The sequence below is a fragment of the Podarcis liolepis genome, assembly GCF_965112155.1.
Source record: "Podarcis liolepis genome assembly, chromosome: 10".
In the NCBI taxonomy this organism is placed as follows: Eukaryota; Metazoa; Chordata; class Lepidosauria; order Squamata; family Lacertidae; genus Podarcis; species Podarcis liolepis.
In genome coordinates this window covers 1,153,805-1,176,160 of record NC_139562.1, presented here as the reverse complement: position 1 = coordinate 1,176,160, position 22,356 = coordinate 1,153,805, and the positions used below count along the sequence as shown (strand labels likewise).

Here is a 22,356-nt window from a genome sequence, read left to right as displayed (position 1 = left end):
AGACCTCTCTCTCTCCCGCTGCCTTGGCCTGCTCCCTGGAGGTGCCACCTGGAACCAAAGCTCCGGAGGCCCCTTCCCCTTCCCTGCCCCACAGCTGCTATAGAAGCGAAGGTGCCTGGGAGGAAGACCCCCACAGAAACTGGAAACAGCGCCAGCCAGGGCAGAGCAGGCGCCTGCAGCAGCGGGGCATGCGTGGAAATCGCTTTCTTAGAAAGAGTTAACGTCAGCCACACAAATGCACATCATGTTGCAGGTGCTGGTGTGATTTTCCACGCAGCAACACACACTTTCCTCCCATTACAGACATTGCATCTCCGTAGAAGCTGGCCTATCCATTGCTATTCCGGTAAACAGACAGAACCAAGAGGGTCTGGGCCTTAGCAAAGTGGCCCAGTGCCCAAAACTCAGATATATAAGCTACCGCATTTTTCGCTCTATAGGACGCACTTTTCCCCCTCCAAAAACGAAGGATCAGGCTGTGCCTTGGCCAAAGGCCTGGTGGAACAGCTCTGTCTTGCAGGCCCTGCGGAAAGATGTCAAGTCCCGCAGGGCCCTGGTCTCTTGGGACAGAGCGCTCCACCAGATCGGGGCCACTGCTGATAAAGCCCTGGCTCTGGTCGTGGCCAGCCTAACCTCCCTGTGGCCCAGGACCTCCAAGATGTTTTTATTTGAAGACCGTAAGGTCCTCCGTGGGACATACCAGGAGAGGGGGTCCCGTGGGTACGAGGGTCCTAGGCTGTATAGGACTGTATAAGCTCTTCTGCTTCCCTGCTTCAGGAGGCCAGAGGGACCAGCCAGGTGGAGGTGCCAGGTGCCAACCTGGAACCCAGAGATCTCCACGTGGGCATGACTGGCCCTGTGCCAGTCACAAAACATGTGCCTGGGGAATTTCAGACACTGACCAGACCACGTGCCGTTCCCCTGGAGCTCCACCAGCTCTCTCCTGAGCAGGTGAGAATAGACACTGGCGTCAGGGGAGTGAGCCCCGGCCAAGAGCGGGCAGCACCCAGAGATGGCAGCCCGGGCGAGGGGAAGGCAAGGGGGCTTGAGGCTCCAGACCCATTCCTGGCTGCCCAAGCCTGTGGCTCTGCTGCCCTGCGTCACCCAGAGAGGGTGCCCATTTCTCCAGCACCCCTGCCCCATATCGGCCTGGCAAAGGCCCCCCCTTGCTTACCTTGGCCACAAACTGCTTGTCCTTCTGGTCCAGGTTGGCCGTGGGCGCCACGTAGTCCCTCCAGATCCTCAGCTTGCGCTCTTTGGCATACCTGGAACACAGCGAAGAATCAGAGTCCAAAGGGGACCAGAGAAACCCCCTCGGAGGAGGAAGAGGCCCCCCCCCCGCCCTCCTTCCCGCCTCCAAGGCAGAACACTGGGCTGGGCCAGAACCCCGTCACCTGTTCAAAGCATTTTTTAAAGACTGGAATGATTATTTTTTTTAACATACTTAAAAAGACCACTGTAAACAGTTAAAATCACTGGCAGGGATATGACGACACTTGCAATGTGAAATGAACTTGGGAAACTATGAATATATGATAGATAATGATAATAATGATGATGATGATGATGATGATGATAATAATAATAATAATAATAATAATAATAATAATAATAATAATAATATATTATTTATACCCCGCCCGTCTGGCTGGGTTTCTCCAGTCACTCTGGGCGGCTTCCAATGGAATATTAAAATACAATAACCCATTAAACATTAAAAGCTTCCCTAAACAGGGCTGCCTTCAGGAGTCTTCTAAAAGTTTGGTAGTTATTTTTCTCTTTGACATCTGGTAGGAGGACAGTAAAAGACGAAGAAAAAGGAAAAAGAATGTATTTTCTTTGGAAATGAAACCCATGGAGAGAGGGGAGGAGGTCCAAAGATTTGAAAGAGCCTCTTTAATGTTTTTGAAATGGTGCAAGTTAAAATATATAAATTTATGTATAAGCAATAAAGATTTATTTCAAAAAAGAACCCCATCACCTAAAGCTCCCCTTAGCACCTATCTCCTTTTAAGAGGCAGCCCAATTAGAAAGGTCCCTCTGGGTATTGGTGCCTGCAAAATGTTCTGCAAGGCCTGCAAGCGCCAGGATAAGCCCCCAAATCATGTGACGCTGTTGCCAGGATGAGCCCGTATCTGTCTGGATTCACTTGCTCTGTTATCGCTGCACCCAGCCCCTCCCACAAGCCCACCTTTGGGCCGGGGAATCTGGACACCTTCCCCACCTTCTCAGTGAGTCCTTCCCCCCCCCCCAAGCCCCCTCTGTGAAGCAGAACGGGAGCCCCACAGCCCAAGGAGGGCAGGCGGTAGGCTGGGCAGGGCTACCTCTCGGCGGCTCGCAGCTTCTCTGCTCCTCGGGTGTAAACGGCGATGGACCAGTCGACACAGCGAGCAAAGCCTTCCTTCAGGAGCAGCTCTGTGATGTTCCCATTCTGCAGCCAGGCAAGCAGAGAAAGAGAGAGTGAGTGTGTCAGGGAGCTAAAAACTCCAGCTTCATGGACACACACAAGCCCTGAGCCCCCAAAGATCCTCAACAGATTACGTTTGCTCAGGGCAAACCTAAATATATCTTCGTTATTCTCATTATTGCCTTTATTTGTGCATCAGTTCATTCATTTGATAGATTTCTGTCCTGCCCTGCCTCCTAAAGCAGCCGAAGGTGGCAAAGTGGTAAAAGAGGACAATTAAAAATAAAATAAAATACATTTAAAATGACAGAACACATCTGAAAACATTGTTATGCTTGCTGATCCAGTTTATGGCCTGCCCTTCCCCATCAGGCTCCAGCGGGGGGGGGGGGGGGGAGGGGCGACGACAATGTCAAATTCAATATTAAAAACAAAATTTGTTAAGATGCCTTGAGCTGCCTGCAGCAAGAGAAGGCATCTAATAAATTTAATAAATAATAGTAATAAACTAGTTGCAGGAACACACAGAAGTCGGGCTGGGCCTCACTTACTTGGGCGGGGGGGGGGAGAGATTTGCTGCAAAGACTCCTGCCCCCCAGCCCCTCCCCAGTCTCAAGAGCCACCAGGAGGGGGAGAGTCTGTGTCTCCAGAGGACCAGAGCTCCAGACCCTCTGGCCCCCCACAGAGAAGGCCAAGCAGAAGGGCCCAGTGCCAGGCGCTGCCCCAAAGACCTTACAATCACCATACAGGGGGGGTGAGGATTGTTAGAATTCCTGCTCCGTGATTGCAGTCATGGCATTGTTGTCTATCCCATGACGGTGTACGTTTTGACTCCACAGAGTGGGAAGTGATGGAGACAGGATGTTTGTGTTCCGTGAAGTGGGACTATTCTCCTTTGTTCTCTCTCTTTGCTGTCTGATGCTAGAGAGAGAGGGAGCCGTGTTGCAGTGCTCCGTATGTGTGTTTATATGTAAATAAAGTAGATTAGCCAACATGCTGAATTGCTGAGGTCTATTACGCATGATGCGCTAACTCTGCGGATCCCTAAGTGTGCTGATGTCTGTTCGCATCGGTCGCTGTGATGTTCGGGCAGAAGAAAGCTTTTGAAGCTCCCAAACGAATGACCAGGAGGGAGAGAACATGCCAGACAGGCAGGTGTCTCTGCCAGGGTCCTACTCTAGTGTAGGCAGAGCTCCTGACAAGGATGAGGGAAGGGCAGCGAGGAAGACCAAGAGACCTGGCCTGGGGCAGAGGTTGAGAAGGGGATGAGACTCCGCTGGGCCCAGTCTGGAGGGCAATGTGGGGAGATGTGGGGTGCCCAGGGCCCCAAGTCTTCTGACAAGGAGGCCCCCCAACCACAGCTGTCAACTTTTCCCTTTTCTTGCGAGGAATCCTATTCGGTATAAGGGAATTTCCCTTTTAAAAAAGGGAAACGTTGACAGCTATGCCCCCAACCTCTCTTCTCCCGAGAAAGCCCCAACCCTGTCGAAAAGGCCAGGCCCTGCGGAAGGGGGGTGTCTTCTGCTCTTCCGTCTCTCGGCCCCCCAGGCTCTTCTCTTGCTGCCCCCCGCCTGCCCCTCAGGTCCCCAGCACACCCACCCCTGCAAGCCCCTTGAGACCCACCCGGCCCCGTGAGTGTAGCCAAGCCCAGACTGGCCTGGACTGACCCCCCCCCAACAGTCTCCCTCTGGCTCTTGCCCCAGGATGCTAAAGGAGGAGGAGGGGGCCACAAGGAGCTCTCTGGACACCCCACGGCCGTCCCAGGGGCCCCATGCCTGCCACCCCCCACTCTGCACTTGCCGGGTGAAGGATGGTGCCCAGAATGTTCTGGTTGTGGCAGCTCTCCAGGACGATCTGCACGTCTCTCTGGAGCAGACGAGACTCCGTGAAGAACTTGGCTTCTGCCGCAAAGGGCTCGGGGGTCTCCGTGCCGTCCGCTTCCCGCTTGAAGGTGGGGCACTGGTTGGGGGGGGGAGACAAGTCAGGGCAGGAAGGAGAGCGCCTCAGCAGAACCGGGACCAAGGCTCTTGGCACCCCCATGACACAGACACAGCCATTAGAGCTCCCCAGCTGACTTGGCCCCAGAGCCATGCCTGAGTCCCTCAGCCTTCTTTGGGGAGTGCCCACGCCTGCCTCCGTGGGTCACCCTCTGCGGGGCACAAGGGCCATTCCCTCAGGGCCCAGGTGGCAGCTGGGCCAGGATCCCCAGTAGAAAAAAAGACAGCCACGGAACCCAGAAAGCACACAAAACAAATGAAAATCCCTGAAACGAGAAGTCATCGACTAGAAATATTATCTTATAGAAATAAACTAAATAATAAAAATCAAAAAGTTTAAGGGAAAAATTAGAAAGACCTAGAATTGAGCCAAGCCTTAGCGGGATGACGGCTACAAGGCTCGTTTCACTGAACTATTCAGATTCCTCAGAAGGAAATTGAGAAATCATAAACCTTAAATGACCAAATCGTAAACCTTAAATGATCCCCAGGCCCCCCACAAACACCCAGGGCCCACCCACCCTAGCCAGCAAGACCCGCAGAAGGGGCTCCGAGGGAACCCCCCCAGGGAGGCAAAGCTCCTTCCTGCCTCCCCCTCCCCAGCCTCAATACCAGACGGAAAGGGGTGGCTCTGTGAAGAGGAGTCACAGAAGGGGGAATCCCAGGTCAGACAGGAATCTCAGAACTAGGGAACTGGAAGGGATCCCCAAAGATCATCTAGCCCAACCCCTGCAATCGCAGCTACAGCATCGCTCTGCTTATAAACCTCCAAGGAAGGAGAGTCCACGGCTTTTGGAGAGGATCTGCCAATATTTCACAGCCTTGCAGGTGAAAAGCAGGACAGGTACGTCTGGCCCCGGCCCTGGGCTCACTTCTTGGCTCAAACGACAGCGGAGGCAATGGTTCCATTTGCGACCCATGGAGAGAAGGCACGAGGCAAGGGGGTGGGAGACGGGGTCAGGGGACAAATCCGCACACGGAGTCACTCCCTGGGCCCCAAAATCTTCCTGCCCGCTCAGAGAGGGGCCTCAGGTGCCGCCACCCAGTCCTTCCTCTGGCCAGGCGCTCCCAGAACTCCCTTCCTCCCCCTCCATCAATTCACTCAGCAGAACTCGCCCTCGCCACCCCTCAGCCCCACACGCGTCACAGAGGAGAAGGCAGGAGTCGCACTGGGCGCCTGAGGGGACAGGGCCTCCAGGCCGCTCACCTTGATGCCGGAGAGCATGACCGTCACCAGGTAGTTGTCGGGAAGGAGCAGAGCTCGCACCACGCTGCCGTCCCGGACGTGCTCGATGATGGCTGCGGGAGAGAGAGAGTTCCCACTAGGGCTGAGCGCTTGGAGGCAGGAGCAGCAGCCCAGGAATCGGCCTCCTTCCGAGTCAGACCATTGAGATCAGTACTGCCTACACCACAGGAAGGCAACCTAAGGCCCGGGGGCCGGATCCGGCCCAATCGCCTTCTCAATCCAGCCGTGGACGGTCCGGGAATCAGCGTGTTTTTACATGAGCAGAACGTGTCCTTTTATTTACAATGCATCTCTGGGTTATTTGTGGGGCACAGGAATTCGTTCGTTTTTTAAAAAAAAAAAATCCAAAATATAGTCCGTCTCAGGGGCGGTGGACCGGCCCACAGCTGAAAAAGGCTGTTGACCCCTGGCCTCCACGGACAGGCAGAGGAGGCTCTCCGGAGCGCACCCTGGAGAAACCGGGGACTGAAGCTGGGACCTTCGCAGCATGTGTAATCATAGCCTGCTGGATCAGGCCCATGGCCCTTGGAGACCTGCCTCCTGGTCTCACAGGGGCCAAACGGATGCCCCAAAGGGAAACTCCAGGGCCGGATTCAAGTGCAAGAGCAGCTCTGTCCAGCTGTGGCCGCAGGCAGCTTGTATCTAGATGCCTCCCCAAACTGGGTCCAGAAAGGTCTACCTGCTGACCTAGGGCATTGGAATACTTTGAACACAAAGTTGAACTGTGGAACTCCCTCCCACCGGAGGCGGTGCTGGCGACCAACTTGCTGAGATCTTTAAAAAAAGGATTGTGCGAGTTCATGGAGGAGGAGGAGACTATTCCCTGTTTAGGGAAGCTTTTAATATTTGATGAATTATTGTATTTTAATATTTTGCTGGAAGCCGCCCAGAGAGGCTGAGGAAACCCAGCCAGATGGGCGGGCTACAAATAATAAATTACTATTATTATTCATGGCTGCCAGCGACAACAGCTCTCCCTCAGCTGGAGGCAGCGAGGCACCTGAATGCCTGTGGCTGGAAAGGGCGGGGGGGGGTGCTTGGATCCTGCTAGCAGGTTTCCCATAATAAGCACCTCAGTCAGCCACTGTGAGCACCTGACCCAGACTCTTCTCTTCTTACTTCCCCTGGGTAAAGTAAGGTTTGTTTAACCCTCATCCCTGTTCCACAAAGCGCTCCGCTCACTGCCTTCCACACGCTCCCTTGCAGTTTTATTTATTTTGGTTTTATTTTACGCCTGTCTCATTTGAGGGCGATCGACGGATGATGTGTATATGACCATCGGGTGCTGTTTGGCAAAACAGGATTCTGCAGAAACTTCTTTGGGAAAAATACCGTATTTTTCGCTCCATTGGACGCACCGGACCATAGGAGGGGGAGAATAGGGGGGAAAAAATTTTCTTGTTCTCCCCCTCTAAAACAAGGTGCGTTCAAGGTACATTCACCAGAGCTTGTGGGGCTGGCGGTGGGGGGAAGCACCGCTTCCCCCCACCGCCAGCCTCAAAGATCCCTGAAGCCTTTGGAGCGCAGCGCCCTGCTGCCCTACAGAGGTTTGCGCACAGCCGTCCCCAAGCTAGAGCAGCGAGACGGAGCGCTCCGCAGTGCTCCGTCTTCCTGTTCCGGCTTTGGGCTTAGCAGCGCAGCCTGCATTCGCTCTATAGGACGAAAACACATTTCCCCTTAATTTTTGGAGGGGAAAATGTGCGTCCTATAGAACGAAAAATACGGTAGTAAGTTTTTAGACCGAGGAAGATCTGCAGGCACACTGGGCCCTGGCACTGCCCCTGCCCCCAGCAGCAGCCCTCCCTCCTTTGCCAGAGCCCTGCCCTAAACCGCCCCGCGTCTCACCATTGACGGGCTTCTGGTGCATGGAGTCCACAAAGTGGCGGGGGTTCTCGATGGTGTACTTCAGGTCCCGAACGGTGTGGGATCCGGTGCCGTCGCTCCACATGCCCTTCTTGGCGATCCTGGCCTGCTCCTCCAGCTCAGCCAGCCGGTTCTGCTCTGGACTGGGGGCAGAGAAAGGCCGGCCGTCAGACAAACCACCCAACCCTGCGGTCATCACCTGAGGGTCAGCAGAGATTTCCCAGGGAGGGCATGCAGAGGATCTGCACTGTTAACAATGCCAAAAAATAATCAGAGCAGGGGAAAATTAGGGGGCCTTTCTGCTGTCAACTTTATAGACACCCTCATTTCGCTAAGCACTAAGACTGGTCCTTGCTGCCTTAGCTACCGGAAGTTTTACAGGCGGGCTGGATTTTCACGAGGCATTATTCTGTTTCCCAACACTGTCAAACCGATAGTTACGTAAATTAAACTAACAAATACACCCACAACGTAACTGGTTGTATTTAACTATATAAATTATTTATGCATCATATTAACATAACTCTTTTCTCTTATCTAATTGAGAGGAAGCAATTAAAGACCAATGTCTAGAACAGGAAATACAAATAGATCAGTTCTCATAAGCGTAATGTCCAAATAGAAGCTTTTGTGTTCCACATATGTCTTAGCGAATACAAGTGTCAAAAATAGCAAAATATAGTTGCTGTATGCAGGTGTCACTCGTTCCGTGTCTCTGATACACAAAATATGAGTGAGCACGGCTGACGAAGACCGGCACGGAGAAACAAGGTATTATTCCGGGAATCCTTGTCACGTTCAAGTTCTTTCGTCTGACACCAGCATACAGCAACTGTATTTTGCAAAGGCACATGTTAAGATCTTTCGTATCCTTCATCTGATACCTGCACACAACCGTACTTTGCCAAGGCAGATGTGGAACATTACAAAGAAAAGTTCATCTTTTGCAAGTACTGCTCCTTAAAAGTTGTTACGTTTGACACTTGTATTCGCTAAGACATACGTGGAAGACAATCTTACTCGGCTACGAGGGATCACCAAAGAAAGAAGAAAATGATTTCAGCCGCTCAGTCAAGTGCAAGGCAAAGGTGGGATGTCAAGAGATTTATCCTGCAACAGACCCTCATGTATCTGTCAGCCCACGCCCCTTCTGCCTTACCCTGTCGCTGGGGGTCTATACGGGAACAGGGCTCCCGTGACAGTCTCTGGCTCAAAGCCTGAGCAGGCCACAGAGGGCAGGGGCTCAGGGAGACCCCTTCACACCCAGAGTGAGCAACCAGGCCTGTGGCAGACCAGAACCACCTCGTTTGCCCTCTGGCCTTGCGGCAAATTGTTGCCACCTTTGTCAGCCGGCACAGCGCTATGCATCAGAAAGGATACTGCTATTAGGAAGAGAGGAGCCTGCAGGATCCGGCCAACGGCTCATCTAATTCAGCGCCTTCTCAGCGGCTGAACATTTGCCGCCAGGAAGCAGGATCCGACACAAGAGCAGCACTCCCCCCTCCTGTGGCTTCAAGCAACCGGTTAAACTAACCCACGGGAATTTCAGCCCTGGGCTGCTATCAAAGGGCAGTTCCGCCTGCTAGGCTGCGCCACCCTCGCAACCCCCCCCCCCACTCTGCCTGCATTCCAGGGACAAGCGCTGGTGCCACCTCGCCAGCTCCTCGGGGGCCCCGGCAGCTGCCCACCCTGCGGTGCAGGGATTCCGGCTGACCCGGCCTGCCCTGGCAAGAGCGTTGCCTTCTCAGTGTTTGCTTCCCGTTCAGGCGGAACATGAGCAAAGTGAGCCGAGGCCCCGGTGGAGATGGCATGGCAGCCAGCCCAGCCAGCCAGGCTCCGCGGCCTCAGCCGCCTCCGGAGAATACTCTGGGGCTCTTCCAAGGCCGTGAACACATGAGCGGAGCCATCAGGCCCCCTTGGCACTCCCCGCTCTCTCTCTCTCTCGCGCACGCAGGCAGGCACACTGGCTCTCGCTCTTTCCTGGCACGAGGCAGAGCTAGGCGTGAAGCAGGGGCTGCCTCCTGCCGTGGCACAGCCAACCTGCCGGGAGCTGCAGGGCCAACAGGATTCGGACAAAAGTCAACGTCCCTGGCAAAACACACCCCAGGGATGGTGGGGCCACGAGGCAGCGCTGTCTCTCCCCCCCCCCCTGCTCTCCCTGGGGCTTCCGATTCAGCACACAACCCCCCGATCCTCACCCAAGCTCAGTGTTGTGCAGTCAAGGTCTCCAGGCACAAGGGGATTTGGAACAAGGCACAGGGCTGTTCTGCCAGCAAAACGAAGCTGCAGAGGCCTCTGGAGGAGACCTCACCTTCGAGACTAACTACCCGGACTCTCGTCTACGAGAAGATTCGGCCACATTTGCCACTCTTGGATGGGACAAGAGGCGGGATGTGGGGGGCTTGTTTTGTAAACAGATGAGACTCTGTCTTGGAAGCCTCGCTCCCCAGCCACCCTCAGCCCAGAGTTTGCCATGGAGAACCGGCAGCCCAGGGGCAGGTCCAAAGGGAAGCCCGGCTCCTCAGAAGTAGACCTACTTGTTGCTACGCAAGCCTTCCCGGCGGCTGGCCAGCCCTTCGGACACCAGCGACTCTGCGATGTTCTCCCCAGTTGTGTCTGCCAAGGAAAGACAGCCAGGTTAGCGAGGCAGCACAGCACCCAAGAACGGAAGAATTGGTCGGCAGGATCAGGCCCCAGAGGGGGCCAAACTGCAGGCAGGATGAGAGCACAAGAGTCCTCTCCCCTGCAAAACCAGGATTCAGAAGCAGCCGCAGAGGCAGGGCAGAGCCACTGTGGGTGAAGATGCCTTTAATAAAATAAAAATCGTAACTAAAAGCAGAAGAAATGCTTTCAATGAGGGGCTGGTGTCCTGCTGGTTTTGTCTGAATGTTTTAAACAGATTTAATACATTTGTGAATAGTTTGAATTGATTGTTAATGACTGTGGGAGTTTCCCCCATATTTTTAGCTGCCATTCTTTTATTTGTACGTCAACCCAATTGCCTGCCAGGAGGAAATGTGGGATATAAATAAATGTATCAGAATAATAGAAGTCGCCACCGGTAGCCTGACTGGAGGGCGGGAAGCGAGGTGCACCCAGAGCCCACGGCAAGTTGGCCTGGCTTGACCCACAGAGACTGCCCCCCCCCACATGGCCAGGCCGCTTGCAGTGGGCAAAGGTGGCAGAAAGAAAGAAGGAGCTCACAAGCCAGCACCCAAGCAGGATTTCACAAGGAGAAAGTCCTGCCACTGCTGGGGGGGTGTTTCCTCACCTTGCTCTGCCAAGGATCAGGGCCTCCCCAGGTGCTCTTAACAAGGATCTCCACCCACAAAGCACTCCCTCCTCAAAAAAGGCTTCCGGGGACCCACACACAGAGGATCTCGGGGAAGGAAAGAGTTATGTGGGGGGCTCCCTTGTCCTGAATGGGGTCACTGTGCCCCTGAAGGACCAGGTGCGCAGCCTGGGGGTCATTTTGGACTCACAGCTGTCCATGGAGGCACAGGTCAATTCTGTGTCCTTGGCAGTTGTCTGCCAGCTCCATCTGGGATGCAGGATGAGACCCAACCAGCCTGCAGACAGTCTTGCCAGAGTGGTGCATGCTCTAGTTATCTCCCGCTTGGACTACTGCAATGCGCTCTATGTGGGGCTACCTTTGAAGGTGACCTGGAAACTACACCCAGAGGGAGGGGGGCACCCGCTGGGGGGGGGAGCAGAGGGACCCTGGGCTGCCGCAAGCTCTCCTCTGCCCCAAACAGGAGCATTTCAGGAGACAGCCTTGCAGAAAGAGCCAAAGACACTCAAGTTCAGCCCGTCCAGGAATCCAGAGGCTCCGTCAAGGGGGGGGCCTGCCAGGGACCCCCTCCAGCATCACCCGACCTCAAACCCATCCACACCCCCTTGGCAAATGCACTACCAGTCCCAGGCCTGCCTCTCGCGCCCAAACCAGCGGCGCAGTCCAGCCCAGAGAGCTGGGGGGGGGGGAGCAGCTGCCCAGATCTGCCCAGCCAGCAATTTCAACATGGATCTTTCTAAAAGCTGAAGAAGTTAATTAGCCAACATCCACCTCTTCAGCTAAATCCTGGGCTGTCAGGCGGCAGCAAGACGAGGCCAGCGTGGCAGAAAAATCCTCCATGTGGCAGCAAACAAGGAGGACAGATACTGGCATCGCTGCCCACCTCTGAAGATTTATGCCCGGCACGAGGCCCAGAGGGAGATGTGCAAACCAGCGTGGGGGGGGCAGAGCCCCACCCCGGCCCCCCAAAGGACTGGAGAGACACAGGCAAAGGACAGGGGGGGAGGCAGGCAGGAAGAGATGACCCACAGCTGGGGGGCAGGAGAAGGGGAGAGGGGCCAGGCCTCACCTCGGCAGACAATTTTTATTTTGCATTTTTGCCCGCCACCACCCGAAATGCAGGAAATCCAGGGCTCCTCATTCTAAGCTGTTTGTTGGCCGGTTTCCTGCAGAACGCCAGCCCCCAAAGCAGAAAACTCAAAGCAGGGGGGCAGAGCAAAAGAGAAAATCACTCAGAATGGGATGCTGTTCAAAACTGGCTGCCCTTCAGCTACAAGAAAGAAGATTCCACCTAAACATTAGGAAGAACTTCCTGACAGTAAGAGCTGTTCGACAGTGGAATTTGCTGCCCAGGAGTGTGGTGGAGTCTCCTTCTTTGGAGGTCTTTAAGCAGAGGCTTGACAACCATATGTCAGGAGTGCTCTGAAGGAGCCCAACACTGAGGTGGAGATGAGAGGCAGCTCTTTCAGACATTGTCAGAAACTGCCTCCTAAACTTCATTTCATGACTCACAATGGGAAGACAGGAATGAGGAAGCGGACACGGAGCAATGGATCCAAACTACAAGAATGAAGATTCCACCTAAACATTAGGAAGAACTTCCTGACAGTAAGAGCTGTTCGACAGTGGAATTTGCTGCCAAGGAGTGTGGTGGAGTCTCTTACTTTGGAGGTCTTTAAGCAGAGGCTTGACAACCATATGTCAGGAGTGCTCTGATAGTGTTTCCTGCTTGGCAGGGGGTTGGACTCGATGGCCCTTGTAGTCTCTTCCAACTCTATGATTCTATGATTCTATTCTATGATTCCCGCCTGGCTCTCCCATGGCAAGGGGGCAGGAAGGGGGCATGTCACACAGCCAGCAGGTGACCCAAGCTTGTCTGCTCTCTGGGCAAACACTGCGGGCAAGGGGCAGGGTGAAGGGGTTAGCGCCCCTGGAACTCAGGGCAACGTCCTGGTCACTGGCTGGGCTCCTGAAGGACACCCCCCCCCACTTGGCTTCAAAATGCCACCGGTGGATTCGCACGTCACGGCTGGCGTGAGGCTCAAATTCTCGCCCTGAATGTGTCTTTTCTGACTGTTAAATTGGACCACAGATGAAGAGGGAAACACAGCTCCCACAACCCTTTGTGTTATTATACAGAACTTCCCAAATACTTGAATACTTTTGGACATTCTGAACGAAGGCATATTTGGACGGAGCTTTGGCTTTGAGACACTTGGATATGATTCTGGTATTGCACACGTTACGTAAAAGATATCTTTAAGGAAACGGACACTGGGTGGAATTTAAATGTCTTATTATTATACTGGGTCTTTTAGGAAGTTCTACATAACTGCATAGAGAGTTGCATGAGCTGGGTTAAATTGGACCACCACCTTGGCCAACCCAATAGTCTTCTTGCCTGCCACGTTCCAGATTTCTATCTGTGTTTCCCCCCTTGCAAATTTCCCCCGGGAGAACAGGTCCCTCGTTTCCCAAGGAGGTCTCCTTTTTTGCCCCCAGACCTGCCAGTGCCAACACATGACTCAGGCTCTGCTCACCCCCCACTTGGCTGATGAACCTCAAAGCTCACAGGAGAACAGCCGGCTCAGGGAGGAAGGAGGGGCAGACTGGGCTGTGGGGATCTGCCCTCCAAGTGTGGGGCGACCCTGCTCAGGACCTCTCACCTTTCCCCAGGTACACCATCCCGTACTCCCGGCCTTGGTGCGGCTTGTATTCCACCGTGAAGCAAACCTCTTTCCCGATGAGCTTCTTCCGCAGGAATTCGCGGGCTGGGAAGCCCCAGGGCTGAGGAAGAAGGAGGTCACATGTCAGGAACAGGAGCCGCTCAGCCCCACATCCCCCCCCCAACACTCACTCCCAGACCCCTTGTTATTTCAAGGTTGACTCGTCGCTTTCAGAAACGCACCCGTCAGCTTGCAAAAATAACAATTAAGAACCACCAATGTAATACAGAATTTTTAAAAACCTCCACAGCCAGAAACAACTCTTAAAAGGGCTTCATATAAGCTCCTTAGGAAATTTGCATATTAAGCGGTATATAGCTACGGTTGACAATAAATGATGGATAAAACATCCAATGTGTGGGAGAATGGAAACCCTTTGGGGCCGGAAGAACTTCTCTAGAAAGGGGATTTTCATTTATTCATTTTATAATTATTTTTATTATTATTATTACTACTACTACTACTACTACTACTATTTCATCCGTAGATCTCAAGCAGCATAAAAATTCAAGGTGAGAGACAAATTCCTCAAGCAGGGCTGCTCCCACAGGTGAGGCCACCCCCATCTCCCCCCCACACACACCACCCCATGCCCAGCCTCAGGAAGGGTCAAGCTCAGGCCTGGACCTCAGAAGATGGGCAACTAAGGGGGGGGGGAGTGAGGGAGGGGAGGGGGCGGACAACTCACAGCCAGGCTATTTCCTGCCAAACCTCGCCCCCTGGTGGCAAGAAGTGGAATAGCAACCAATAGCATGACTGAAAGGACCACGAACCTACAGACAGAAAAATCTGACCCGAAGGGCCATTGGCAAGGTCACAATGCGCAGCAAAAGCACATAATCTGGCTGCCACACAAGTCCTGGTTGAGCGTAGGGTGCAAACCTGGCCACTGGTGTAGGGGAGAGAGGGAATGTATAAACCACCCGTCCCGTCTTATATTCTGTTTTTAAAACAGAGGTTGGGGGGGCCATCTCTGGTGAGCTGTTCCGGAAGCTCTGCAAGCGCCATCTTGGCAGTCCCAATAACCCCAGAATTAATTGGCAGCTGTTGCAGCAATGAGCTCATTTATTAGCTTAGATGTAAGCTAATTGGCTGGCTTTGATATGCCCTCCTTATCTGTGGGGTGCTGGGCTCTGAGCCCAGAAAGGGGAGTTTATCTGTAGGATTTGGGCATTTGCCACTTCTGCCCTCACCTGGGCAGGTGAAGCCATCTGAAGCCCTGGCCAAAGGATCCTGCTTTGTGTATAAAGAATGAATCCCCATTTGCTTGGGGGGCAGACAGGCCATCTCCTTGCTACCCACCCCTCCCTTCGATTATGTGGGTCGCACCCTGTGCCCACAGCCTCCCCCTCTTGGGCACCTCCACAGCAGGTCCTGGCAGCAGAGGCAACAGTTAGCCCCCCACACACACACATCAGGCCCTCAGTTGCCTCCGTGACCAGCACTTCCCCCCATCTCCCCCCCCAAGACCTACCTCGTCTGGTGTGTCCTTGCCATCTGGCTGCCCCGCACCTGCCCGGCGTGCCAGGGTGCCAGCCCGGATGTTGCTGAGGTTGATCTGCCTCTCAGGAGGCGGTCCTCCACGAGGCTGGCCGCGAACTATGATGGCGCAGCCAGAGAGAACCTGGGGGGGGGGAGAGAAGGCGGGGGCATCAGTAGCAGCATCTAACAAGCCCCAGAGCCAGCAGAGTCAGAAAAGGACCCAGAAGTAAAGGTAAAGGGACCCCTGACCCTTTTAGGTCCAGTTGCGGCCAACTCTGGGGTTGTGGTGCTCATCTCGCTTTATTGGCCGAGGGATCCGGCGTGCAGCTTCCGGGTCATGTGGCCAGCATAACTAAGCTGCTTCTGGAGAACCAGAGCAGCGCACGGAAACGCCGTTTACCTTCCCGCCGGAGTGGTACCTATTTATCTACTTGCACTTTGACGTGCTTTCGAACTGCTAGGTGGGCAGGAGCAGGGACCGAGCACCGGGAGCTCACCCCGTCGCGGGGATTCGAACTGCCAACCTTCTGATCGGCAAGTCCTAGGCTCTGTGGTTTAACTCTCAGCACCACCCGCGTCCCGGGATCAAATGCCCACTCGGCCAGGAAACTGACTGGGGGACCTTGGGCCGGCCTACCTCGCAGGTGAGTTTTAGAGATTAAATGGGAAGGACCAGGTAAGCCACGCTGAGGCTCTTGGAGGTAAGGCAAGTGGAATTCATGATAACAGGGATCTTGGCTGAGCAGGCAGGTGTGAGCGTCAGAGGAGCAATGCTTCACACAGGTGTGCCCAGGTAGCCTGAAGGCAAGCGCCCCTTCTCCTCCTCAGCTGTTGCCACCCTCAATGGCACCCTGCCAGCACCTAGACGCTGCCCCTGAATGCGCAAGATCCCAGTTTACTCACAGGGCACTCATCTGGGGCTCCTTCCTGCCCATGAATTTTGCCAGGATGCCAGCCACTGCCCAAGCCAACCAATAGCAAGGTACGTTGAGGATGGGCTATGTGAATTTTCTATGCAGCCTTTCCCTCACACCGCTGCCAGTCAAGGCAGGTCAGAAAAGAGTAAGACCATTGACACAAAGGAGCAAAAGGACATCCTAAAGAGGAAATCAAAGCGCTTGCAGTCGTTCACGTACTGCAGGGCCACAATCCGTCCAAAGGGAAAACGGAGCCACAAAAAGTAACGCTGCGCTGCCCTGGTTGCCAGTTCATTCCCAGGCCCAAGCCAAGGTGTTTGTGTTTAAGGCCCTAGACGACTCCAGCCCCAGATATCCAAATGGCTACCTTCTTCCCTGAAGACCCTCTTGAGGGTTCTCTTGGCAGTCCCTCCACCTTCAGGGGCTCCAGGCGAATGGCACCCCAACAGGACGGGGCCTTCTCTGTGGCAGCCCCTCCCCACAGAGGTGCATCTGGTGCCTTAACAGCACAGGTGCCAGACATCTCTTTGCTCCCTGACTTCTTTTGCAATTGGAGGTGTATGTTCTTAGGACCCAACTCATTTTATGGTTGGGAGTTGTTTTAAAGCGTTCTTAATATCATGTTTTAATGTTCTGTCCTGCCCTGAGACCTTGGGGTGGAGGATTGGTAACAAACTATTATTACCATTATCATTACTACTACTGCTACAGTCGTACCTTGGATCCCAAACGCCTTAGTACTCGGACGTTTTGGCTCCTGAACGCTGCAAACCCAGAAGTGACTGTTCCGGTTTGCGAACTATTTTTAGAAGCCGAATGTCTGACGGGGCTTCTGTGGCTTCCGGTTGGCTGCTGGAGCTTCCTGCAGCCAATCAGAAGCCGCGCTTTGTTTTCCGAACGTTTTGGAATGGACTTCCAAGGTACAACTGTACTACTATGAAGCTTTTCTTTTTAATCCACCAAAAGCTTTCATTGTGATTCCTTACAACTTCAGACAACCATTGTCAAAGAAGCAGCCAATCAATGTTACCGCCCAAGCCCCAGAGGCGGGACTTCCCTTGGTTCAGCAACAGCAGCCTTCGAGAGACCCGCCCCCTTCCCTGGGACCCAGCAGGTCAAGCCCTCCCACTGCCTGCCCCACAGGGGAGGCTTCCCCTCTGCCCAGGCGCGCGAGAGGCAAGGCCATGCCCAGGCGATCCCTCCTGCCAAGGTTCAGGGTCCAGGCAGATCACTGGACCACAGGTCAGGCCTCCTCTCGGCCGGCTGGGCAGCAACGGAAGCTGCAGCCACGCTGACCCTGCAAGCCTCTGAGGCTGAAACCAGCAAATAAAAAGTTGTGCACTAGAAATTATGGACACACACACCCCTCCGGCCTCCTCGACACGTGGCCCATGGTCACGGCTCGTGGCTGCCTTTCTTTGAAGTAGAAAATGGAGATCAGAAGGATCTGTTTCCTGGCTGCAGCTAGCCATGGAAGCCCAGAGAGAAGCCACCAGGGGACAAATATCCTCTGGCTTGTGATCCTCTCTGTGGTGCCCGCCTGGCAGGATGCAAGATGCACAAATCCAGATCTCCAGGCGTCCCTCTGGCCTCTCCACCAGCAGGCAAGGACAAGGGGGCTTTGATGGTGCACAGCCTGGTATGCTCAGGAGGGAGGGGGAACAGGCTATAGTCACCTGCAGGTGGCCCTCCTGCACCCGGGCTCAGGACCAGCCGCAAGAATTGGGACCCTGGCTCACCTCCCTGTTCCGAGCACCTTCTTCCCCCACCCGTCCCAGGGGCCAAGAGGGGTTTCCTTGGGGGCTGCATCCTCTTCTCAACTCCTTTCACCCAAATCACCAGCCCTCAAACGTAGCAGTCGATGCCCCAGTCTATTAAAGCCCTCTGCGCAAACGCCAAAGCAGTAAACTCCAACCGGAGAAGCAAATTGACAAAATAATCAATTGGAGAGAGATTCTTTCAACGGAGCTTGTTCCGCGGCCGTGGCACTCGATACACCCAGGACTGGAGCTGTAATTACTCTTAATCTAGTTCCCAGGACAGGCTCAAGGACCACCCGGCTCTTGGCTTCTTGCCGGAGAAAGCCAGGGGCGAGATCCGTGGGAGCGCCAACCTGCACAAAGGGCACCACCTCGCAGGCTCCCTCCCTGCGCCCCTTTGACTCCCAAGGCCTCCTCAGCCAAGCTTCCTGATCAGCCGACCACCTTCCAAAGTCCCCAAGAGGCTCCGTGTCACCCCAACAGACAGGCAATCGTCGGGGCTTCACAGCATGGGACGCAGCCGGCTGACTCCACTGTGGGCATCAGGTAACTGGCAGGCAGGCAGCCCTGCTCACCTGTCAGACTTGGGCCAGAGGGCAGGGGAGAAAAAGCTTTCCCCCGCAACTGGAACTACACTCGAATGCAGCTGACAGTCAGAGGATGCTGCGGCCCCCCAAATCCTCTGCTACCCCCACAGTCAGCACTCCTTCGGTCTTTCCTCCACCCCAAAAATTTCACCGCTTCTCAAGTTTAGCAAGCTGGTGCCACCTCTGTGAAAAATTACCACCAGAGAGAGCGGAGTTCCTACCTCACGATGCCCCCCCCCCCACTGAGACGCTGGGCTAGATGCCTCTTGTTTCAAAGGCTGCCTGCCAGAGCCCAGGGTTTCCCCGCAGAAAGGACCTGAGGGCTGCTTCCACCAGTGGGGCCCATTCTCCCAGGAAGAAGGTGCTGCTCTCAGACGGAACGGAGGCTGAGGATCACTTCCCCCTCGTGGCAAAGGGAACTCCCCCTCGCTTACAGAGATGCAGTGCAGCTCACTGGTTAAAGTACGGCTGTATACCCCAGGGCGAGAGGCTGAAGACGGAAACGCCTATGGGTAACCTCCCCCCATCCTTCCCAGGGGGCAGCCCCCCCCCTCACGCCAGCCCGAGGGACAGCAAGTGCATCCCTGCTTCCCTAAGACCCTCTGGGTCACAGGGTGGTGTGTTTTGCCATTAAAGCACTGTTGGAAAAAAATTATAAATGAGAGCTGGAAACGCTGCCTTATGAGGAACGGCTAAGGGAGCTGGGCATGTTTAGCCTGGAGAAGAGAAGGTTAAGGGGTGATATGATAGCCATGTTCAAATCTATAAAAGGATGTCACTTAGAGGAGGGAGAAAGGTTGTTTTGTGCTGCTCCAGAGAAGCAGACACGGAGCAATGGATCCAAACTACAAGAAAGAAGATTCCACCTAAACATTAGGAAGAACTTCCTGACAGTAAGAGCTGTTCGACAGTGGAATTTGCTGCCAAGGAGTGTGGTGGAGTCTCCTTCTTTGGAGGTCTTTAAGCAGAGGCTTGACAACCATATGTCAGGAGTGCTCTGATGGTGTTTCCTGCTTGGCAGGGGGTTGGACTCGATGGCCCTTGTGGTCTCTTCCAACTCTAGGATTCTATGAAATAAGAACAATGCCGGAATGGTTACAGGCTGTGACCTGGAGAAAGTGGCCAGAGCGCCACAGGCATCCCGGCCACCCTTTGCGGAAGTGAGGACGGGAGTAACGCACAGGGAGAGCGTTGCCCCTTCTCTCCTCACAGGGTTGCTGTGGGGCAGATCAGAATCTGCAAAGCTGGGCTGCACCCCGCCCCTCGGGCAGCGGTCCTGGAGCACTCTGCAGACCACCCACTGTGGACGGGTGCCCTCACCCCAGGGCGCACCCCCTGCTTGCGCTGCTGGGGGGAATTCTCTCTAGCTGCCCCAGGACCTTGGCCCACCAGCCCCACTGATCTTCTCTCTGTGGGGCAGAGATGCGCCTGTGCAGGATGCCCAGAAGACTCCCAAAACCAAACTAAACTGGTTCCCAAAGCTACTGGGCAAGCGCTTCCGTCCCTGCCTGCTCCAAGGGAAGCATCTAAAGTGCAGAACTCTTTCATGTGGCGTGGCTCACACATCGCAGTGGGGTGGAGTGAAGTTTGTGACCCACAGGGCACTTGTTTCGGGATAAGGAAGGGAAACAGCTGCCTTCTGGCTCCAGAGCCCTGCTATTTAGAGGCACCTGAACATCCTCTGCTCAACAGGCAAGGCACTTCCTGCCTCCAGGTTGCAACGTTACCCCCTAGCATGCCTGGGGTTTATTACAAGCAACTTCTGCTGCTGAATTTCTAGCGGCATTTGCAAATTCTGGCCGAGACCTGGCACAGCCAGCACCTGTCCTGTGTCACAGTGGATCTGCAGCAAAAAGCAGCCCCCAGGACAGGGGGGAGGACCCACACACAAGGACCAGGTGCCAGCACACCGAGCAGCAGCATGGCAGGCGCAGTGGGGCCAAGCGCCCACAACACATGCCCAAGCTGCCACATGCGCTGACAGCACTGGTCCTGGACAATGTGGGTTCTGCGGAAGATGGCATGAGAGAGCGGCAAGGGGGCAGCCCACAACCCCCCACCCCACCCCATGAGACTGCCCTTCCAGGCTTGCCCCACTGCACAACTTTGTCAAAGATACAACTGACACACAAACACACACACACACACACACTCCTTCCAGAAAGCAAGTGTGAGCCTAGGTGTCCTTTGCAATGCAAAGGCGGTTCCAAGGCTCCCCTAAGTTATCCTGGGGGCGTTTTCTAAAGGTCACCGGAAGCCAGACCACTGGGCCCCCTAGGGCAACGCTCTCCAGATGTTACTAGAGCCCAAATGCCAACAGGCTCAACCAGCATGGCCAATGGTCAGGGCCCAGAGCTGCAGTCCAGCAACATATGGAGAGGGCTGCATGGGGTGCCCCCTGCCCAGAGACAAGGCTCTTTCCCCAGCTCTAGGGCAGAGGTTCCGGCCTGGATCCCAGGCCTTCTGCCTGCAACGTGGAGGCGCTGAGACTCAGCCAGGCCCTTCCTGGCCGCATCACGTGCAGCAAAACCAGAGAACCATGCATGGCATCAAGGACTCCTCTTCTTCCTTATCTTCAAAACGAAGGAACGTGATGGACTCTCCTTGCAGGAACACGCCTCACCCTCCCGAAAGTGTGGGTCTCCAGAGAAGGAGCTCAGGATGCTGCAATTGCACCAGGGAGAGAAAAGGGTCGCCCTGGGGCTCCCAGTCCTGGGGGCCACACGCCCACCTCTCACAGGGGAGACGAGGGGGGTCTTGGGGGAGCCGAGGGCCTTCCCACAGGGGCACCTGGCTGGCCTCTCTGGGGCACAGGGGGGGGGATCCCTCTCACCCACCCACCCCAACACCCACGTGGTCCCAAATCCAGCTGCTGCTGCTGCTGCTCATGGGCTGCTGGGCGGGGTTTTGAGCGGACCTTCCCGCCTTGCACGGGGTTGGTCTGGACGACCCCTGGGGGTCCCCCTCCTCCCAAGGCTTCGGTTCTGCGACCCCTCCCGCCCTTCCTGCTCCGGGGAAAGGGCTCCAGAAGAGGGTCCTGGGCTGTTTCCCCCCCTTCCGGGCAGGTGGGGCAAGGGGAGAGCGGAGGGCGAGCTGGCCGAGGGGGGCACGTGGCGGGGAGCCGAGGGGTCCGGCCCCCGAGAGGCCGCCCGGAAAGGCGCCTGGGCGCTCTGTCCATGCTCAGAGGCACCCTTGGCGGCGCCCTTCCCTCCCCCTGCCCCCCGCCCCGAGGAAAGGGTCCTGGGCTGGTTCCCCCCCTTCCGGGCGAGGGGAGAGCGGAGGGCGAGCTGGCCTCCCTCCCTCCTGCCTGCCTGGGCACTCTGCCCATGCTCCGAGGCGCCCTTACCATCTTGACGATGCCTCTCTGCAGGGCGGGGCTGGGGGCGCCCGAGGCGGCGGCGGCGGCGGCGCTGCTGCTGCTTCCGGAGGAGGAGGCCATCCCGAGGGGTCTCTGGCGGGGTCTCGAGCGGGGGTCTCGCGCTCTCTCTCTCTCTCTCTCTCGCTCTCTCTCTGCGAGGGACGCGGCGCGGACGGAGCGGCGGAAGGGGCGGGGCTAGGGGCGGGGCGCCAGCTTTCTACCCCTCCCCGGCCCCGCCCCCTGGCGCAGGCGCAGGGTCCGGCCCCGCCCAGTCCTGGAGAGGAGGGCCAATGGGCGGGCGCCGCCTCGGACCCGGACCCGCCCCCTCGCCGCCGGCCTGGCCAATGGGCGCGGCGAGCGGCGGCCAGGGAGGGAAAGGGGAGCGGATTCAAACCCGCGACGTCGCGGAAGGGAGGAGGGAGGAGGAGGGGGAGGGGCGGGACTTCCGGGTCAGGCGGCCAGAAGGACACGTCGGCAAGAGCTGCCCGCGCGGCAGGACCGCCCACGTGGGGGGAGGACGCGCCTGCGCCTTAGAGGGGGGATCCCGGGGAAGCCCGGCGGCCGGCACGTGACCAAGGAGGGGATTCCCCGCCGCCGCTTGGCCTGTGGTCGGCGTTGCGAGCTGCGTATTATTTCATCATCTGAATTTCATATATCTGTCAGGATTGTTCATAGTGTTTGTTACATGACGAGTGAAATTTAAATTCTATATATAAATGTG

The 22,356-nt window shown here is 55.6% G+C and overlaps 1 protein-coding gene across 1 annotated transcript in view; it reads right to left on the bottom strand.

Annotated features, from left to right (window-relative positions):
• SND1 (staphylococcal nuclease and tudor domain containing 1) overlaps positions 1 to 22,047 on the bottom strand; it is a 222,995-nt gene extending 200,948 nt beyond the window's left edge. Inside the window, exons 1-9 of the mRNA XM_083461073.1 lie at positions 21,624 to 22,047; positions 15,006 to 15,155; positions 13,472 to 13,592; positions 10,051 to 10,129; positions 7,496 to 7,656; positions 5,612 to 5,703; positions 4,208 to 4,366; positions 2,325 to 2,431; positions 1,175 to 1,265 (exon numbers count right to left, since the gene is read on the bottom strand). Coding sequence (XP_083317199.1) covers positions 1,175 to 1,265; positions 2,325 to 2,431; positions 4,208 to 4,366; positions 5,612 to 5,703; positions 7,496 to 7,656; positions 10,051 to 10,129; positions 13,472 to 13,592; positions 15,006 to 15,155; positions 21,624 to 21,716 — 1,053 coding nt within the window. The 5' untranslated portion in view covers positions 21,717 to 22,047. The remainder of the gene's footprint in view (positions 1 to 1,174; positions 1,266 to 2,324; positions 2,432 to 4,207; positions 4,367 to 5,611; positions 5,704 to 7,495; positions 7,657 to 10,050; positions 10,130 to 13,471; positions 13,593 to 15,005; positions 15,156 to 21,623) is intronic.
• Between the last annotated feature and the right edge of the window lie 309 nt (positions 22,048 to 22,356).